This window comes from Schistocerca americana, chromosome 2, assembly GCF_021461395.2.
Source record: "Schistocerca americana isolate TAMUIC-IGC-003095 chromosome 2, iqSchAmer2.1, whole genome shotgun sequence".
NCBI classification, from domain to species: Eukaryota; Metazoa; Arthropoda; class Insecta; order Orthoptera; family Acrididae; genus Schistocerca; species Schistocerca americana.
Genome location: NC_060120.1, coordinates 687921864 through 687943943, shown reverse-complemented (window position 1 = coordinate 687943943; position 22080 = coordinate 687921864). Strand labels below are relative to the sequence as shown.

The 22080-nt window shown below is 39.7% G+C and overlaps 1 protein-coding gene across 3 annotated transcripts in view; it reads right to left on the bottom strand.

The window, feature by feature from the left end:
* Nucleotides 1–22080, bottom strand: part of LOC124592760 (major facilitator superfamily domain-containing protein 1-like) — a 123303-nt gene that overhangs the window by 3640 nt on the left and 97583 nt on the right. For all 3 annotated transcript variants that reach the window (XM_047131868.1, XM_047131869.1, XM_047131867.1), the window contains exons 10-11: nt 15037–15139; nt 10223–10355 (exon numbers count right to left, since the gene is read on the bottom strand). In XM_047131868.1, the coding sequence (XP_046987824.1) occupies nt 10223–10355; nt 15037–15139 (236 nt within the window). The remainder of the gene's footprint in view (nt 1–10222; nt 10356–15036; nt 15140–22080) is intronic.

Below are 22080 nucleotides of genomic sequence, written 5' to 3'. Positions count from 1 at the left end.
ATATAATAGTTATGATTATTTTAAATCAGATAATTCTTTTTGATACAACATGTATAATATAAGCATTATAACAAAGTTTAAATCATACTACTACTTTTAATTTGTATAACTTTATAAAACAGAGAACAATGTGTCAAAAGTTGCACTTTTGGCAACAGATGTCTTAATGGCTACAAAGCAATAAAAAACAACAAATGGGACACAGATTCTTTTTACATATGGAAGTCAGTGTACATGCTTCTTCGGCATGAAATACTGCATAAATGCTACTCCTTTATGAGCAAGGTGCAATTAGCTTATGACATTTGATTCATCAGTTTTTGCTCTGCTTACATTTATTTTACAATTGTTCATGTCACTTTATATTTTACTAACACATGGGACTCAAATATATACTATATTGTAGATTATACAGAAAAACAATTATTTGTTGTTGTGGTCTTCAGTCCAAGACTGGTTAGATGCAGCTCTCCACACTACTGCAACCTACATCCCTCTGAATTTGCTTAATGTATTTATCTCTTTGTCTCCCTCTATGATTTTTAACCCTCCCCCCCCCCCCCCCCCCCAACATTTTGCCTCCAGTACTAAATTGATGATGCCTTGATGTCCCAGGATGTGTTCTACCAAACAATCCCTTCTTCTAGTCAGGTTATGCCACAAATTTCTTTTCTCCTCAATTCTATTTAGTGCCTCCTCATTAGTTATGTGACCTACCAATCTAACTTCGTCACTCTTCTGAAGCACCACACTTCAAAAGCTTCTATTCCCTTCTTGTCTGGACTATTTACCATCCATGTTTCATGTCCATACATGGCTACACTCCATACAAATACTTTCAGAAAAGACTTCCTGATACTTAAACCTATATTCGATGTAAACAGATTTCTCTTCTTCAGAAACTATTTTCTTGCTATTGCCAGTCTATATTCTATATCCTCTCTAGTTTGACCATCATCAGTTATTTTGCTTCCCAAACAGCAAAACTCAACTACTTCTTTAATTGTCTCATTTGCTAATCTAATTCCCTCAGCAGCACTTGATTTAATTCGACTACTTCAATTTATCAGGGTGTATATGTGGACAAGGGAAAAAAATTGCCAGATTTTCCCAGATTTATTGGTTAAAAAATACACCTTTTCCCAGGCGAAAATACACTTTTTCTGTGTTAAGTGACAGTATTCTTTCAAATGGAACTGTACAATTTATCAGTCCTTGGAATGATACTGTATTATACATTGGTGTAGAACTTCCTGGAACTTTATAAAATGAAGTCCAGCAAAAGCATGAGATCGAAAAGTAGTAGTAGTAGTAGTAGTAGTAGTAGTAGTAGTAAAAACCTTCCTGGCATATTAAAACTGTGTGCCCGACCGAGACTCGAACTCGGGACCTTTGCCTTTCGCGGGCAAGTGCTCTACCATCTGAGCTACCGAAGCACAACTCACGCCCGGTCCTCACAGCTTTACTTCTGCCAGTATCTCGTCTCCTACCTTCCAAACTTTATAGAAGCTCTCCGCTGCAGAGTGAAAATCCCATTCTGGAAACATCCCCCAGGCTGTGGCTAAGCCATGTCTCCGCAGTATTTTTTCTTTCAGGAGTGCTAGTTCTGCAAAGTTCGCAGGAGAGCTTCTGTAAAGTTTGGAAGGTAGGAGACGAGATACTGGCAGAAGTAAAGCTGTGAGGACCGGGCGTGAGTTATGCTTTGGTAGCTCTTATGGTAGAGCACTTGCCCGCGAAAGGCAAAGGTCCCGAGTTCGAGTCTCAGTTGGGCATACAGTTTTAATCTGCCAGGAAGTTTCATATCAGCGCACACTCCGCTGCAGAGTGAAAATCTCATTCTAGTAGTAGTAGTAGTAGTAGCATGAAATTTGTTATAAATTCAGAATCATCATATTCTTCCTTATAATTTGTGTGATGTCCCAGTTTCTTCTCCTCGTTCTAACAATCTTGTCATCACAAATTCTGTAACTATTCCTGCCATTCTCAAACCTTGTTCTCCTGTTAACTTCACTAACCCTGCCAGAATCACCAGTTTATTTATCCTGTGTTTATTCTCTGGTTAGGTATTATTATGCATTTTTCATGCTATTCCGAGAACAAGAATATAAGTGTCTGCTAACCGAGGATTGTACAGCTGGCCCTTAGTAGTGTAGCATCTGGCGAAAATTTTCTGTCAAAATTTCATTTTCTTGAATACACCGAGAAGATAATATGTAATCTTTCTTACCTTTGTATTCCTGTTATTCATTCATTTCCACTCTGGCAGTCTGAATCTATGGATTTCACTAATAATGATAATAATGCTATTCATTCGCACACCCAAGTAACCACATAAACAAACAGTGACTGGCATTCACCCATTACAGTTTATTCGGTTCATCTCATATAGCCCAGTTCCCTTTTGTCTGTGGAAAAGTTGTTGTTCTAGATGCGACAGGGATTCTCCTGGCAGAAACATCATGTACACTATGCGTGCATTCAAAAATCAACTTATAATGTGTTCAGATATCAACTTAGTATGTGTTCAAAAACCAACAGAGATGTGTTTCAAAATCATATTTACAATCTATAGACCAAGCTGCCCTTGACACCAGGTGCTTTGTGCAACAAGACTTCTATTTATTTATTTTTTTTTTTTTTTCCTCCAAGAATGTGAATTTGGTGTCCCCTGAAATTGTACCTGTACGCTGCAAAATTTCGTATCACGATGCGCTGCATATTTTCATATTACAAAAGTATAAATACAAATTCCATCAAACACAGCACATTAGCTTCCAAAGCATTGAAATCGAGATTGCAATGCTCTTTCGTAAGCCAATCACAGCTTATGACACGTATCTCGCCAGTCAATGACAGCAGATATTCAGAGCAATGGACACATCATGTAGTCAGCCAATAGCAACATCACTGTTAAGCAGTGTGGACACACAAATAGGAAAGGTTAATGGTTTAAATTAATATACATAGTGTATCTACAAGAAAAGCTAAGCTTTCCCATATAATATTGATCTTGAAGATTAATAAGCAAAAGAGGAGCTAAGCTTGCACATGTAATATTGGTCTTTTTATGCATGTGTTACACTTTAAGATACATCACATAAATTTGCCAGTAAAATTTAAAATAATAACATAAATGTCAGGTCTTCCAGACTCAAAATTCTTCTAAGTGGCTGGTCCTCGAAGTGGCAAGTTTTAAATGAGAGTCAAACACTCTGTGATTTAAGAAATTTGTCGCACATTCTTACACATAACATAATTGATCTTGAGTAAAAGGAAATTATCTTTGAAAGAAATGCTTTTCAAACTACCATTCACAATACTTTCCTGCGACCTGTTACAAATAGCATCGTTTCAGTGCCAGAAAGCAGGTATTACTGCACTTGCACAGTTACGATGATGTTTGTTTGTGCATATAAAGCATTAAGAGATCTTACATAACATCATAAAAGAAACAGGACATCAGAGGATATTTCAAGAGCATCAGAGGATATTTCAAGAGCATCAGAAATTCGTAAACCATACTTAAATGCATAATTTGGCTTGAAGTGCACATTTGCATGTCCACATTCACACTGAAGTAGGCCACAACCTAATATTACGCTTTTCAGTGGGGTTTTCGTGATGTAAATTTTCTTGGAGTACTACCAGCACTGTACTATTTCATGTTCGGTTCTTTATTACGGCATAATGCCATTCATACCACAGGATGAAAACATGCACTTGAAATTCAGCGAACAGTTGCAACTAGCCTATACTGTGGAATGAAACGCTTCATTTGAAATAAATTGACCATCTCAGTGGAAAAAATTAATAAAAGCCAAATCTTTTTAGCAAACCGACAAAAATAACTTCATTGTTGTGCAAGGCAATTAATGCTTGACTGCCAAAAATGTGGAAATAAAATAAAATCAGAAAACAAACTAATAATATATTTCAGCCTTACGTAATTATGTGATTGTATTTTAATTCACTTTATAGCTCCCGGCCACAGAAATCCATTTTGTTTTCATTTGAGGTGAAAGCTATAAACAAAGCAGAAACAAAAAAATCACTACACATAAACACGAATCATGCGGAGATTACGACCCCCCCCCCCCCCCCCACACACACACACATACACAACAACAACTCAGACTGCTCTGCACACAAATCTGGCAGCTTGGGCGCACCAGAAAAAATTTTCCTGTTAGCATCTGGCTTCAAGTAGCCAGAAGTGGGAGAAGGTACTGCTCATATATGACTGAACTGCACATGTGCACGAGCCTGCTGGCAACTGCTCAAATGAACCTAATGTAAGCAGCTGTGACGTCATGCTCATCAGAAGCAGTTTGTTGTAATGAAGTACTGCATAGTCTTCATCCCAAGGCCTTTGACACATTTAGCTGTTGGCAGATGCGTGTGTGCATGGTGTTTTGTTGTTGTAAATGGAGCATTTCCTTTACAACTAAAGTTTCATTCTTTTCCTTTCTCTCATTTATGTTTTATTGCTACAGTGTTCTTCTGCAGTAGCAGGATACAGTAATGTTCTTCGTTAGAGTATCAGTTCTTACCATTCAAAATCACAAAAATTTAACTGAAATCTAGAACAAAGAAAAATTTCTAAAATTCGGAAAAATTTCTGGGTTATTTCCAGTTTTCTTCCCTGAGGTCAGCCCCTATCAGTTTTTCCATTCTTCTGTAAAGAATTTGTGTTAGTATTTTGTAACCATGACTTATTAAACTGATAGTTCCGTAATTTTCACACCTGTCACCAACTGCTTTCTTTGGAATTCGGATTATTATATTCTTCTTGAAGTCTGACGGTATGTCACCTCTCTCATGCAATTTGCTCAACCCATGGAAGAGTTTTGTCATGGCTGGCTCTCCCAAGGCTATCAGTAGTTCTAACAGAATGGTGTCTACTCCTGGGGCCTTGTTTCAACTTAGGTCTTTCAATGCTCTGTCAAACTCTTCACACAGTATCATATCTACCTCCTCCTCTTTATCTATGTCCTCTTCCATTTCCATATTATGGCCCTCAAGTATGTACTCCTTCCACCTTTCTGCTTTCCCTCATTTGCTTAGGACTGGTTTTCCATCTGAGCTCTTGATATTCATACAGATGGTTCTCTTTTTGCCAAAGGTTATTTAATTTTCCTGTAGGCAGCATCTATCTTCCCCTAGTGATGTATGTTTCTAAATCCTTACATCTGTCCTCTAGCTGTTCTTGCTTACCCACTTTGCAGTCCCTGTCAATCTCATTTTTTACACTTTAGGAAAAGACAGATTGCTACTTACCATAAAGAAGACACATCAAGTTGCAAACAGGCACAATTAAGTGACACTTACATAAAGCTTTTGGCCACAGCCTTCATCAGTAAGAGACAGACACACAAGCAAGCACACCTAATGCACACACAACCACTAACTTCAGCATCTCGAGTCAGAATACAGCAAGTGGGATGCAAGCAGCAATCCAAAAGGGGGCGGGGAAGGGGAAGGGATGGTGTACCAGTGGGGAGAGAGACAAATGCTGTCTGGTGGAGTGTGCAGGCACTAGAACGCTAACAGGCACAGTGTCAGGAGGTTGTGGGGCAGGGACATAGGACAAAATGAGCAAAATAGGGAGGACTGGGGAAAGGCAGGTGGATGCTTTGGCAGAGGGCTGCAAATAAACATGTGGGAGATGAGAATGGGAAGGAGATGATAGCACAGAGGGGGTGGAAACTGTTGGGTGCAGGGTGTGAGGACAGTATATTACTGTAAGTAGTGGCTGGGATAGTTATGGGAGTGGAGAATGTGTTGTAAAGATAACTCCCATGTGAGCAATGCGGAACAGCTGGTGCTGGAGGGAAGAATCCAGATGGCTCAGGTTGTGAAGCAGTGATTAAAATCAAGTGTGTTATGTTCAGCAGCATGTTATGCCACAGGGTAGTCTACTTTGCTCTTGGCCACAGTCTGGTGGTGGCCGTTCATCCTGGTCAACAGAAAAAGCTGTGCCATGATTGCAGCAGAGCTGGTAAACAATATGGCTGTTTTCACAGGTGGCCTGACCAAAATGGGTAAGATAAACCTGTGACAGGGCTGGAATAGAAAGTGCTGGATGGGTCTGTTGGGCAGGTTTTGCACCACAGTCTTCCTCAAGGATTGGGATTGGGAGTGGTGTAGGGTTGGACATGGATGTTGCAGAGGTTGGATGGGCAACGGGACACTACTTTAGGACGGGTAGGAAGTATCTCAAGTACAATGTCCCTCATTCCAGGGTATGATGGTAGGAAATCAAAGCCCTGGCGAAGGATGTGGTTTAGTTGTTCCAGTCCAGGATGGTAATGGGTGATGAGGGGTACATTCCTTTGTGGCTAGTTCTTTAGGGTGGTGGGAGGATTGGGAGTGTGAGGGGGAAATGGCACAGGAGATGTGTTTGTGGACTTGGTCTGGGGGATAGTGCCCATCTGTGAAGGCCTTGGTGAGGCCTTCAGCATGGCCAGGCTGTAAGGGAGGGATTTCTTGATGTGAAAGGGATGACAGCTGTCAAAATGCAGGTACTATTAGTGGTTGGTGTGTTTAATGTGGACAGAGGTGCCGATGAATTCATCAGATAAGAAAAGGTCAACATCTAGGAAGGTGGCATACTGGGTTGAGGAGGACTACGTAAAGCGGATGGGAGAGAAGGTGTTGAGGTTGTGAAGGAAAGAAGGTATGGTGTTCTGACACTGACTCACAATTCCTCCTCCTTTCTGATGCCTCCATCTGCACCTCTGTCCACATTGAAACCACTAACAGTACCTGCATTTTGACAGCTGTCATCCCTTTCACACCAAAAAAATCCCTCCCATACAGCATGACTACCCGGGGACAGTTTACCTGTACTGACAAGAACTGCCCAGCTCAGTATGCAGAGGGTCTCACCAAGGCCTTCACAGACAGGCACTATTCCCCAAACCTAGCCTGCTGACAGATCTCCCATGCTATTTCTCCTCACACCACCAATAACCAGCCACAATGGAGTGTCCCTTTTATCATCCAATACCACCCTGGACTGGAACAACTGAACCACATCCTTCATGAGGGCTTTGATTACCTATCATCATGCCCTGAAATGAAGGGCATGCTACCCAAGATACTTCCCACCTCCAAAACATCCTAGTCCATCCCTGTGCCACCTCTCAACCATCGCTGCGAGGATAATATCCTTGGGGAAGACCCAGGTGCAAAACTTGCACAATCCATCCACCCAGCACTGGCACAGGTTTATCCTACACCATCAGGCCAGGCTACCTGCGAAAACAGCCATGTCATTTACCATCTTTGCTGAAATCATTGCACAGCTTTTTCTATTGGTATGACTACCAACCAGCTGTCCACCAGAATGAATGGCCACAACCAAACTGTGGCCAAGAGTAAAGTGGACCACCTGTGGCACAACATGCAGCTGAACATAAAACACTTGATTTCAATCACTGCTTCACTACCCGCTGTCTGGATCCTTCCCTCCATGACCAGCTTTTCTGAACAGCGCAGAATGGTGTTATCCTTACCACACATAATTATTCTGGCATCAACAACGGTAACATACTGTCCTCACATCCTCCACCCAACAGTTTCTACCCCCTCTGTTCTATCATCTCGTCCCCATTCTACATCTACATCCATACTCCGTAAGCCACCTGATGGTGTGTGGCGGAAAGAAGGATTGTCGATATGCTTCTGTGTGGGCTCTAATCTCTCTGATTTTATCCTCATGGTCTCTTCGCGAGATATACATAGGAGGGAACAATATACTGCTTGACTCTTCGGTGAAGGTATGTTCTCAAAACTTCAACAAAAGCCCGTACCGAGCTACTGAGCGTCTCTCCTGCAGAGTCTTCCACTGGAGTTTATCTATCATCTCCGTAACGCTTTCGCGATTACTAAATGATCCTTTAACGAAACGCACTGCTCTCCGTTGGATCTTCTCTATTTCTTCTATCAACCCTATCCCACACTGCTGAGCAGTATTCAAGCAGTGGGCGAACAAGTGTACTGTAACCTACTTCCTTTGTTTTCGGATTGCATTTCCTTAGGATTCTTCCAATGAATCTCAGTCTGGCATCTGCTTTACCAACGATCAACTTTATATGATCATTCCATTTTAAATCACTCCTAATGCGTACTCCGAGATAATTTATGGAATTAACTGCTTCCAGTTGCTGACCTGCTATTTTGTAGCTAAATGATAAGGGATCTATCTTTCTATGTATTCGCAGCACATTACACTTGTCTACATTGAGATTCAATTGCCATTCCCTGCACCATGCATCAATTTGCTGCAGATCCTCCTGCATTTCAGTACAATTTTCCACTGTTACAACCTCTCATCTACTACATGTTTATTTGCAGCCCTCTGTCAGTGCATCTGCCCATCTTTCCTCGCTCCTCTCCTATTTTGTTTATTTTTCCCCATATCTCCCTGTCTCTCAACCTCCTGATGCTGCACCTGTTGGCATTCTAGTTCCTGCACATTCCACCAGTCAGCAATCATCTCCCATCGCACCTGTACACCATCCCTTTGCCTTCCCCTTCCACACCCCCTACATCTTTCTTCCCACATGATGTTGCATTCTGGCCTGAGATGCTGGAGTTGGCAGTGTTATGTGCATGAGGCATGCTTGCTTGCGTGTGTGAATGGTGTGCATGTGTCTTTCATTGATGAAGGCCGTGGCCAAAAGCTTTATGTAAGTTTTGGAAAGACCCTTGATGTGCAGCAACATATACACTGCATATTTTTGTATAATGAAAGTATAAATTTGAACTGCACCAAACACAGCACGTTAGTTTCCGGAGTATAGAAATTGAGATTGCAACATACTTTTGTAAGCCAGTCATATCACATGCCACGTGATCTCGCCAGCCGAAGACAGCAGATATTCAGAAAATAGGACACGTGTTATAGTCAGCCAATAGCAAGATCATTGCTATGTAGCATGAACACACAAAGAGGAAAAGTTAATGGTTTACATTAATAAACATAGTATAGCTACAAGAAAAGCTAAGCTTTGACATATAATATTGGTCTCGAAGATTAATAAGCTACAAGACAAGCTGAGCTTCCACATGTAATATTGATCATTTTTTGTGTGTGTTATACTTTAAAATACCTCACACAAATGTGCCAGTAAATTTAAAATAATGACATAAATGTTTGGTCTACTGGACTCGAAATTCTGGTAAGTGGCTGGTCCTCAAAACGTTCAGTTTTTAAATGTTCTGTGATTTAAGAAACTCGTCCCACTTTCTCACACGTAACATAATTTACCTTGCATAAAAATAATTTGCTTTGAAAGTAATGCTTTTCGAGCCACCGTTCGCAATACTATTCTGTGACTCTTAGAAATAGGTTCGATTTAGCAGTTCCCAGGGAGCGCCAGAAAACAGGCATTATTGTGCATGTGCAGCTGCAGTGGTGTAGGAAGCCCACATATTCATATGTATAAAGCACTAAGAGAGCTTACATTACACCATAAAAGAAATAGATCATCAGAGGATACTCCAAGAGCATTGGTGTGTTTTTTGGGATGTAAATTTTCTTGGAGTACCAGTATGTACTATCTCATATTTGGTTCTTTATTATGGCATAATGCCATACATGGCAGAAGATGAAAACATGCACTTGAAATTCAGCGAACAGTTGGAACTAGCCAATACTGTACCAGCACAACAAGGCCATTTTGTTTGATGTATCAAGGCCAGATTAGTCAATAATTCAGATTGTTGCCCCTGCCACTACTGAAAAGGCTGCTGCCCCTCTTCAGGAACCACACATTTGTCTGCCCTCTCAATAGATACCCCTCCACTGTGGTACAGCTATCTGTATTGCTGAGGCACACAAGCCTCCATAGTTCATGGACACATCTAATTCTTACATTGCATATGAGTTTAATAGATAGTAAACTTCCTCACTATTAAGTAAGCTAGTACTGCTCCAACTGTCAGATGATAACACAGAAGCAAGCTGCAGCAACTGTACATGTTAGACTATGGTAGTATAATGAGCATAGGCTGTAATTTTCCAAATATAATTAGCACAACTACATACTGCCTGAAGGACTCATTAAGAACTTGACTCACCTCGCATAAAAATTTAACTACTTTTATATTTTTGTTTTTCATTCAGCCCTGAACTATCCACAGCAGACTGTCAAAAGTACATGAACACACATCACCCAAATAAAATGAAAATATGCCTTAATTAATCAATACTTACATTGGCACCAATTCGAGATAAATAACGATTTCGAATATGGAAGTCCGAATGCGGCTGAAGCAAGTCGTGGGGAGTTATATCTGACATTGAACCCGATGCCAATAGCTTTTCTCGTTCCAGAACTTCAGCAGCCCTGAAATGACATTTTTTTGTGAAATAGGTAGCAATGGAAAAACACACATCTTATCCAGAATGCATGTTAGAAGTTTAGAGCAACTGTTTGCATGATATAGGACGAACTACACATTGGTGTTCAGTAAGCTAGTTCTATATAACAGCCTGTTCTTTTCATTTTGTGGCACTGATAATTACAACTGCCTTCAGCACTATCTAAAACACAAAAAACCTATTGTTTGTTTTCTTGTTTATTGATTAAAGATGATTAGAGACTTTGCCTGTTGTGTACAGATGGAGGAGGAAATGGCCAAACAGTTGGAAGCCGTGTTGGCCATGAACAACAGGCTTCAGGCTGCTGTCTTCTGGATGGCAGAGGGGTTGGGGCATCTGAGATGAAAGCTTTGGCACCTCTGGAGCTTATAGTGCTGTGTGGGATTCGTGATGCCTCTGTGCTTACTGATTCACACGTCCCTGACAGTGATTGGATGAATAGTGGTGTGGCTGCGGATCTCTGAGCAGAAGTCGAAAGTAGGTACCAGCCACACAGCTGTCCCCTTACATATTAAAAGCAGATTTGAGGCATTGCCTGCAGCTGAAAGTACAACTGAACCAGCATGGGCCTGTTGGCACTGTGGCCGAAGCTCCTCCAAAAGCCCAAAAAGTTGGGACTGCTTGTCACTGGGAGCTCCAACGTTAGGTGGGTGATGGAGCCCCTCAGTAAAACAGCAGCCATGTTGGGGAAGACCAGTGCTCACTCTATTTGCCTGCCACAAGGTCTCAGCCACGATACTGAGGAGGCTTTGCCAGCAGCAACTGAGAAAACTGGGTGCACCCAGCTGCAAATCGTAGCTCACGAAGCTGATGAATGATATCTGCTGCAGGGATCCCAGATGGCTGGCTGATTTGGTGAAGACAGCCTTGCCTGCGGGGTGGGAAGAGAGCTATTGTTTTGCAGTACTGTTGGCGGAACCAATGGTGGCCCTCTGGTTCAGAGCAGAGTGGAAGGTCTACACCAGAGGCTCAGATGATTCTGCGAAGGTATCAGATGCAAATTTCTCAGCCCGCAGAATCAGGAGGAGAATTGCAGGGACAAGTGTGCACTACATGCAGGAAATGACTAATAGGATATTGGAGTATGTGTGTCATGCACATATGGGTTTTTTAGGATAGAGAAATCCCTCCACAGGCCCAATAAGATGCCTTCAGTGTTCACACAGAGTAGTATTCATCATAGCAGATTGGAAAAAGAAAATGACAATACAGTAGCACTTAAGTGGAGGAGCATCTACAGAAAGATCCCGAAACTAATGTAGATTATAAAAGGTAACAATGGATACACAGAGCATGGGATGGAAAGCCGGCTGGAAGCAGAGGTTGATAGCAATGAAATGCTAAACTTTGACTGGAATATTCACCGAAAAGATAAGTAACTATGGTGGTGGAGGCATATTTATAGCAATAAAAAGTACGATAATATCTAGTGAGATTAGTACAGTGTCAGGATGCAAAATAGCCTCAGTGAAAAGTGTTAAAGGTGGATCAAACATGGTCGTCGGATGTTTTATAGACCCCCTGCCTCAGTAACAGTAATGGTGGAACAGTTGAGGGGAAACTTGGAGAACATATCACGTAAATTTCCTGGCCATGTTGTAGATAATCTACCAACTATAGATTGGGAAACTCAAGTGATTAGGACAGGTGATAGGGACAGAGATTCATCTGAAACTGTTTTAAATGCCTTATCAAAAATTACCTTCAGCAGTTAAACATGGAATTGACACTGCGTAATGGGTGGTGGAAAAACTGTGTTTAGGAAACTGAGGTTTCTTGGAAATCAGTTTACCAAGAAAAAAGAGGAAGCAGCTCGAAATGAAGAACATAAGCCCTCAGCTTCAGCATCAAAACATGGGACAGCAGAATTGTACAGGTGCGTGAGTGATGCTGATGGATTCTACTGGAGTCGGACTTGTTGATTTAGAGCTTCACTGCCAGGCTAAAAAGTTTTCATGTTCATGCATTAGCTGTAAAAATACAGAATACATGATTGTTGTTGAAGAAAGAAGAGTGGGAATAGCTTGTGATATTAAATTAATTTGTAATTCATGTGGCAATGAATTTTCATTTTCCTCCTCCAAAAAAAATTGACACTGGTACCTATGAAAGCAATTGTAGGTTAGCATATGCTCTGAGATGCCTTGGAAAGGGCAGGAAAGGAGGTAATTTATCGTGTGGTTTTCTGAACATGCCTCCACCTTGTGCAAGGTTTGAAAAAATAAATAAAGAAATGTCTGATGCTGTATGTGATACTGCCAAAGTTTCCATGAAGAAAGCAGTGGAGGAAATGGTTCAAATAAACCAAAAAGAAATAGGTCATGGGGTAGATATTCATGACAGTGAATCTCCTACAAATGTTACTGACCTGTGTGTGTCTGTAGATGGAACATGGATGAAAAGGGGTCACACAACCACTGTATGGAGTTGCATCTGTTATTGGTATTGACTCAGGTAAAGTTAGAAATTATGTCTAAATACTGCCACCAGTGTGCAACAGGGAAAATGTCCAATAATGAAGACAGTGAGAGACTGTGGCAAGTAAAGCATGCGATAGCATGCTCTAGAAAATATAGTGGCTCAAGTGGGGGCATGGAGGCTGCTGGAGTTGTGAGGATGGTCTCCAGATTTGAGGACCAGTATGGTGTTAGATGTACTTAATACCTTGGTGATGGGGACTCCTCTTCATTCAAAGCACTAACAGATAAAAATCCGTACAATACAACAATAGAAAAGTTGGAATGTGTTGGCCATGTCCAAAAGAGGCTTGGTGGCAGGCTTCGTCGCATGCTGGAGGAGAAGAAAGGTGAAGTACTTGAGGATGGAAAACCACTAGCACAAAAAAGGCAGGCTTACTCTGAAAGAAACTGATTCTCTTCAGTTATTTTATGGGAGAGCTATCAGGAAAAACACACACAATTTAGAGGCAATGAGGTGTGCAGTGTGGGCAATTTTTTTTCCACAAACTATCTACCGACCAAATACCAATGCACAATCTGTGTCCGAAAGATGATTGGTCTAAGTTCAATAACCAGAAATGAGACTTATTTACAAAAATACTCATTATGGGAACCTGTTATGAATGCAATGATGCCAACATTCAGGTTACTGAGGAAGTGTCTTCATGGAAAGGCACAAAATGCAAATGAAAGTCTCAATAATTTAATTTGGATTAGATGCTCAAAAAGGACATTCAGTGGACTTGAAATACTCAAAATAGGTGTATTTGTAGTAGTTTTGTGTTACAATAACGGAAATAATGGCAGAATTGAAATGTTGAAGAGATCCTGGTGTGTTTACAACAAAAGCATTTTACACCATCAAGAACAGCAGGGTCATGAAAACTAACAGATCAGTGTCTTACCTGCAAATACAGGCCAGGCAGATTCGAAGAGGAGAGAAGAGAAGAGAAACCTGGAGGATGAGGAGTATCAATATGGAGGATTTTAAAACTGAGGTAAGCTTATTACATGCAGAAGTATGAGAAGAAAATCTTTGAACCTCATTTTCTCAGTTTTAAATTTTTTACGTTATTGGAAGGTTTTTTCTCAAAAAGTGAATGCGCTAATGCTATGAAATGTTTTGGACTGTTGGCAGTGTGTTACTGCCTCCCTGGAACTAAAAAATATGAGATCCTGCAATTACATTATGATTCTTAGATTATTGTATCGAGAAAAAAAAGTTGATTTTGGATGTGCAAAATTAAAAACTCTGTTAAGGATACACTTTGTACCATAAATTAATAACTAGTTCAGTGGTCTTATAACCTTCTCAGGACATTACAATAAAATTTTCAGATTACTTGCATGAATGGAATCTGAATTATGCTTTTTATAAAACAGACAACAAAAAAATAAAAAATTCAAATTTCTGGCAAAATATTAATCCTGCATATTTTATTATATTTTCTGTTAAAACACAGCTCTTTTGCTTTACGCATGCAAAATTTTAGATTTGTACATTAACAAATATGGTTCAAATGGCTCTAAGCACTATGGGACTTTAACATCTGAGGTCATCAGTCCCCTAGACTTAGAACAACTTAAACCTAACTAACCTAAGGACATCACACACAGGATTCGAACCTGCAACCATAGCAGCAGTGGTTGTGGACTGAAGCACCTAGAACCACTTGGCCACAGTGGCTGGCATTAATAAATATGGCTGTAATGATTTTTTAAATAAATGTTTACATTTTCTGTTACATCCCCCCTAAAGCACTTAAAGACAAGTGAAATTGACACACTCTACAGATAATTAAAATGAGACTTAATGTATGAATGGCAAAAATACAGAATTTACTGAAAAAGAGAGGATAAATACATAGCATTTACTGAAGAAAAAGCATCATCACTATGAGAGTGCTGTGTATTACAATTTTCAATATGTTAAAGGCTAAAAGCTTTTTTTGTGCCTGCAATGAACAAATGACTGCCACATCAGAGGTGGTTAGGAAAAAAAAGTAACAAGAAATCAAATATTTTGATACACTTTCAGTTAACTGACTGGAAAGATCATGAAAAAAAAACATAGTTTCCTCTAACAGAACAGCAAATGTCAGAAATTTAAACAATAAGACATAGCTGAATACTTCAGAACACAAAACAAATGTCAGTAAAGAGCACTAATTTCAGAATAATACTTACAATCTGTTTCTCTCATAAACTTCTCTTTGTGATGGTGTCATGTTGAGTATTCCATTTTTGCTTGCATCAACCACCCATATTCCAACAGCAGTTAATAATGACACTGAAATGAAAATTAACATGAATCACAATATCAAACACAATGGCTTCATTACACACACCAAATCAATAATGTCTCCAGTTCTGCGTGAACTGTGTGAATGCTAAATAATAATTGATATGACAAGCATTTGAAAAAAAGTCACTATCTTTAGACCAAAGAGTGGTTCCATGCAGCTCTCCTCATTAGCAAATCCTCTGCATAATACAGCAAACTGTACCCTTTTGATAAGTCTTGGTATCTTTCTATGATGTTTGCACCCTACATTTCTTTCCATTACCCTGTTCATGATTACTTGTAACCACATGATGTGTACTATCAACCAATCTGTTCTTTTTGTCAAGTTATGCCACAAATTCCTCCTCTCTCCCATTTGATTTTATACCTATTTATAGGTTATCCTATCCACTCAGTGTTGTTCTAGTACCACATTTCAAACGTTTCTATTCTTTTCTTATCTGAACTGTTCATCACCACGTTTCACTTCCATATAAGGCTACACTCCCAACAAAAATTGTTCAAAAAGAGACATCTTACCACTTAAATATGTGCTTTATATTAACAAATCTTTATCACTGGAAAATGCTTTTTCTTGCTGTTGCCAGTATACATTTTATACTCTCTTTATTTCAGCCATTGTCAGTTATTTTCCTACCCAAATAGCAAAACTGTCTACTACTTTAGTGGCTTTTCTTCTCATCTAATGCCCTCAGCACTAGCTGATTTAATTCGATTATACTCCACTACTATTTTCCTTCTTTCCTTTTGTTGACATTCATCAAGTAATCTCCTTTCAAGACTTTATCCATTCCAGTCAAATGATCTAAGTACCTTGTTCTCAAAGTTTTTATTACTTCTTCTTTACCTTTAATTCACTTTCAAAAATCTCATTTGTATCCTTTACTGCTCACTCTAGGTTCAGATTGAATAACATGGGAGATATGCTGCAACCCTGTCTCTTATGTCAACTAATGCCTCCTTTTCATGTCCTGTTACTCACAACTGCAGTCTGGTTTCATACAAGCTGTAAATGACCCCCTTAGTTTATCTCTCTCCTGAATTTTAGACATCTAAATCAGACAAGAGTGTCAAAAGCTTTCTCTAAACTTACAATTGTTACAGATACAGCTCTGTGTTTCTTCAACACAACTTCTAAGGCAGAGACAAACTTTGTTATCCACGACAGTTATGTTCTGCGGAATCCCCAGAGATACTGAATTCATGTAAATAAAGAGTAACTTTATATGTAAAATATGGGGTTAGAGTCTCGTTTTCTCGCATATTAAATTTAAAATAGTTTCTTACTAATTTTAACCAAAAATACCCATCATCACCTTTGTGAAACACATTTCAATGCAAAATTTATACATTTAAAAATTTAACACAAACACAACAACCCACTAAAATCATTATTTTGTTACCAATGAATTCCTGGCCTGCTCTTGTCGCAACCTTTTAGTGCCCTAGGATTTTGCAAGTTGTGGATCATAAGGGGTTTTAATTTACAATCCCTTGACCATTCCCTCTGAAAAGGGTGTGCCAGGTCTTAGTAGCCTCTAATCCAGATGCTGTTTTTTCTTAAATACAAATGAACATGTAACTAGTCATTCGTTTCCAAAATAAGCCTTTTCATCAACGTTGAAAACATGTTTCGCAGTATAGCCTTTTTCTATCACAATTTCTTTACACCTCTTTTCAAATTCCTCATCTGCCACAGGCACCTCTCCTGTCATTTTAATGTTGTGGAAGCCACAATGATGCTTGAAGCGATCAATCCAACCTGAGCTGGAAGAGAAAGGCGCCGGATTGTCATCTTCTTTTCGTAAATCTTCATACAAGCTCTTAGCTTTAGCTTGAATAGCAGCTCCACAGAAGAGACATGTGTTGTTGGTTGTGGTGCTCTATCACTAGTCACACTTATGTTAGCTGAATAGTTACCAATTTTTTGAATTGGTTCTGAACTGTCATGAACAATTCTCAAAATGGATTCACTAAGCCCCAAAGCACATCGAATGTCAACAACATGCTCATCTTTCTTATAGTGGTTCTTAACATCCCTCTGTTTCTAATGAATATGTCATTCGTACAACCTTCTTTCCCTTGTCATGCACAGTTTCTTTCCTTTTACCTGACATTTTACACACAGACCCCGTCAACTGCAACTTCACAGCTCTAATGATGTGAACTGATGATATACATCTCAACAAACACATCAGAAGATGAATGTTGAGATGTGTTAATGCATTACTGCTTCAGTGTACTGCTAACAGACTGGACTTAACTAAAACCGCGTATATGTGAAAACACGGATAATGAATCCACATATAACGGGATCTACCTGTATGCTACAGGATTAGTAATGCCTCGTATGTTTCTACATTTCTCTGAAACCCAAGGTGATCATTCTTGAGGATGCCTTCTATCACTCCTTCCTTCTATAGATATTGCTAAATTAAAGTCCCTCAAGCACATTTTTCTGTCTGTCTGAATGCTAATATCAGGAACCACTTTAGTGATTTAGATACAGTTTTTGCTAATAGGTAGACTGATTCATACAAAAAGATTATGTATATAATTTATTACTGCTATGTCAGACAAGTCTTCCTACCATAGATGCTTAGTGCTATCCATGTGCAGCTGGGGCAGGTCACCAGTTTTTCTGTACACAATATTTGTGTTGCAGACAGGCACAACGAAAAGGCACTTACATGTATAGCTTTCAACTAAAGTCTTCTTCAGAAAATGGAACACACACACACACACACACACACACACACACACACACACACACACACACACTACCATGATCTCCAGAGGCTCAGACTGATCCAAGCTGCCAGAGATGGCGGTCCTGTGAATGTGAATGTGAGTGTTTTCTCTCTCTCTCTCTCTGTCTTTCTGTGTGTGTGTGTGTGTGTGTGTGTGTGTGTGTGTGTTTTTTCCATTTTCTGAAGAAGACTTTAACCAAGAGCTACAAGGGTAAGTCAATTACTACCCACAATTTAGTTATATTTTTGTCTATTTCGGTAGTACTGTCATTTTACGTTGATGACACATGCTTTGTTTATTTGTTGCTGTGCTGTTAATCATGGCTGCTCTGCTGCCTATTAGCACCAAAGAAGACCAATGTTCAGTGAACCATTTTTTGTGGTCGGAAGGCGTCTCAAGAGCCAAAATTCATCGGAGACTTTCGGTACAGTATGGGAAACAGTGTTTTGCCACAACAGAGTGTCTACGAATGGACTGAAAAATTCCGAAATGGTACGCATGATGAAGGAGCCGGACGACCACTTACCACCACAAATGAAGAAACCATTGAGTGTTCACGTGAAATGATTCTCTTCGACAGACGATTAACTATTGACGAAGTGGCACATCGTCTGCAAATTAGTCACGGTTCTGCCTACAAAATCATCCACAACAGGCTTGGGTTTCGTAAAGTTTGTGCAAGATGGGTCTCAAAACAACTCACACAGTTGCATAAAGAAACACGCTTGGACATCTGCAAAAAATCATTTGAATCGCTATGGTAGTGAAGGGGGCAACTTCTTAGACAGGATCATTACTGGTGACGAAACATGGATCCATCATTAAGAGCTGGAAAGTAAACGGCAGATTATGGAATGGAAACATCTAAATTCGCCGTGCAAGAAAAAGTTCAAGACCCAACAGTCTGCAGGAAAACTGATGCTTACGGTTTTTTGGGACACACAAAGTCCAGTACTGGGACATTGTGGGGAAAGGGTCACAACAATAAACAGTGTACATTGCAGTGAGATGCTTACTGCCAGGCAAATGCCTGCAATTCAAAACAAATGCTGAGGATTGCTGTCAAAGGTGTAGTGTTGTTGCATGACAATGCCCGTCTGCATACTGCTGACCACACTGCTGAAACACTTCAGAAACTCAAATTTGAAGTATTGGGTCATCCTCCATATAGACCCGATCTCGCCCCTTCTGACTATCACTTGTTTGGTCCACTCAAAAAGGCATTAAGGGGTCGTCAATTTGCCTCGAACGAAGCAGTGAAAGAAGTGGTGCATTCCTGGCTTGCAGCTCAACCGAGAACCTTCTTTTATGAGGGCATCAGGAAGCTTGTACAACAATGGACCAAGTGCGTTGTAACGCAAGGAGACTATGACGAAAAATGATGTTCCTGTAAGTTTCCTATTTGATTATAATAAAATTTTATAACTACTTTGTGGATAATATTTGACTTACCCTCGTATAATGTGCCACAGTCTTTTTGATGCATCTCTCCACATGTCATCTTTATGGTGAGTAACATTTTATCTTTCCTTACATTGTTGATATTCCAATGTGGAGTTTCCATTGTTTAACATTTGTGTTAGTATTTCATAACCATGACTTGCACTAATGGATTGGTAATATTCACACCTTTTCACTGGAGTTATTCTTCTTTAAGACTGAGGATATTTCACTGGTTCCCTACATCTCGCATACCTAGTGGACCAGTTTTGTAGACGTATGTTCTTCCAACGATCTCAGTAATTATGAATCAGTGTCATCTACTCTAGGTGCCTTGCTTCAATTTAGGTTTTTCTGTGCTTTGTCAAATTCTTCTGGCAGTATCACATATCCTACCTCATCATCTACTTCCTGTTTCCTTTCCATAATACTGTCCTCAAGTTTATTTCCTTTGTGCAGCCTATGTGTTCTCTCTAAGTTTTCAGACTTCCCTTCCTTGTTTAGTATTGGCTTGCCAGCTGAGCTCAATATACAGCTGCTTTCTTTTGCCCAACAGTTTCTTTAATTTTCTTAAAGTAGCATCTATCTTTCCCATAGTTACATATGCTTCTATGGCTTTGCAGATTTCCCCTAGTCACTTCTGCTTTGAACACATACAAGAGTAAATAAAAAATCAGGTTTCTCAATCAGGGTTGCCACAAGTTTCCCCAAGTGAATTTGCCTGATACTTCCCTGATTCCAGACAAGTTTTAGCATTTTTCCCTGACAAATTTTGAGATCTCGGAGGTAAGTAAAGACATAAGTTGATAAAAAATGTAAAGACTTCAGTATTTCTAAATGCTTGAGCAAAAATCTTAAGTATTAACATCAACATCTTTTGTAATGAACTGTTTTTAGATGGAAGAAGCAAGCCAAATGGATTTATGTTTCATTAAGAGCAAAAAAATGGTTCAAATGGCTCTGAGCACTATGGGACTCAACTGCTGAGGTCATTAGTCCCCTAGAACTTAGAACCAGTTAAACCTAACTAACCTAAGGACATCACAAACATCCATGCCCGAGGCAGGATTCGAACCTGCGACCGTAGCGGTCTTGCAGTTCCAGACTGCAGCGCCTTTAACCGCACGGCCACTTCGGCCGGCCATTAAGAGCAATGATGTTATTTTATTTCAATACAACAAAGCACATTTGGCGATACACCAGAGTAAATGGTAAAGAACATTGTCACAGGATTTTTAGGCTTCCACCATATCACTTGCCTCTTCAACACCATCAAAATTATTTGGGTGCAGATCAAATGTTGCATGGCAACAATAAACAAAAGCTTCACTGCGAAAGATATTCAAACACTGTCAAAGGAAGCAGTGGCCCAAATAACTCCAGAAAAGTGCAATAATGTTGTGTGCTGCACAGAAATGGTTGTTAAAGAAGAGAGTAATACTGAAAATGCAATTATATTCTTGGGCGATTCCAGTGATTCTTCCACGGACCAGAGCACAGATAACAGCAGTGTTGGGGAAGAAAGTGACTTTGAACTAAGCTGCATTTACCCTTTGCCATAATTCTTGTTTCTTTTTATGTGTGTGCTCCATATTTTTGAGTGAATCATGTCTACCACATTTTCACAGAGTTATCAAGGAATATCACTCTACAGACATATAACAGACTACATACAACTACAATGATTGATAATTACTTAAGCAGTTCACATTATTTCAATGTTTTTAGTTATCATATTTACATCAATGATTCAAATCCATTATAGCACCTCTATTGAATCACATATACCAACTAAATGTGAATCATTCTGATTATTGTAAAAGTCAGTGCCCTTCTTCTTGCCTTTCTTGAGATACACAAATAACAGGAGCATGGTGTCATTTCATACACAGGAGCCCGTGCATTAAGCAATAAGATATTACAATTCTGTACAACAAATTCATTACTGTGCCAGCAAACCAACACCATTGCCCCTTTCATGCTCAAATATGCTTCGCTGTCAATCACTTTGTTATTCTGATCCAGGTATGGCTTTGAAATCAATGTATTTAGAAGCAAAACACTGGGCTTATTTTCCAATGAACATACCCACAACACTAAAGAAGAAGCAACAAAAAGGTGTGACTTTCGATAGAGAAAAGGAATTGCATTACAGCTCAAAAAATGCATGTCCATATGAATTTATCACAATGTTTTAAAACCCATCACCGCAAAACATTGTTCTGACTCTACACATATAGTAAGCACAGAATTTCGAAAATAAATACACAAAATGTCCTTGAAAATATTTAGTGTCTGTTATGTCTGCACATGTGATGGATGTCTGTTCATGTAAATCCATCTCCTGGGATGAGTGCACCACATTTAAACTTGACACAAAAGTTAAGATAAAAAATGGAAGAGTTTTAGAGGCCAATGGAGGATGGTCTGGGATTGTAAAATCCAATCCCATTCTGAAAATTTGATAGTGACATAACATGCTTTAGGAAATGGCCACCAAATATTGAAATTATGAATGTGCCACCACTAAGGATGGTAGAATAAAACATTCTTGGTTTTCAAGCCGTGCCAATTCGAATAAAATCCTTGAGCTTTCAATGACCATCTCCGCCACGTCGTCAGGAGTTCACTGACTTCCGGGGATGCTACGGTTTCTCGCTTATATAGGCGTGATGACATCACCAGCAGCCAATCAGATAGACCCAATGTGGCATGCACGCGTAAGTCGACCCGGG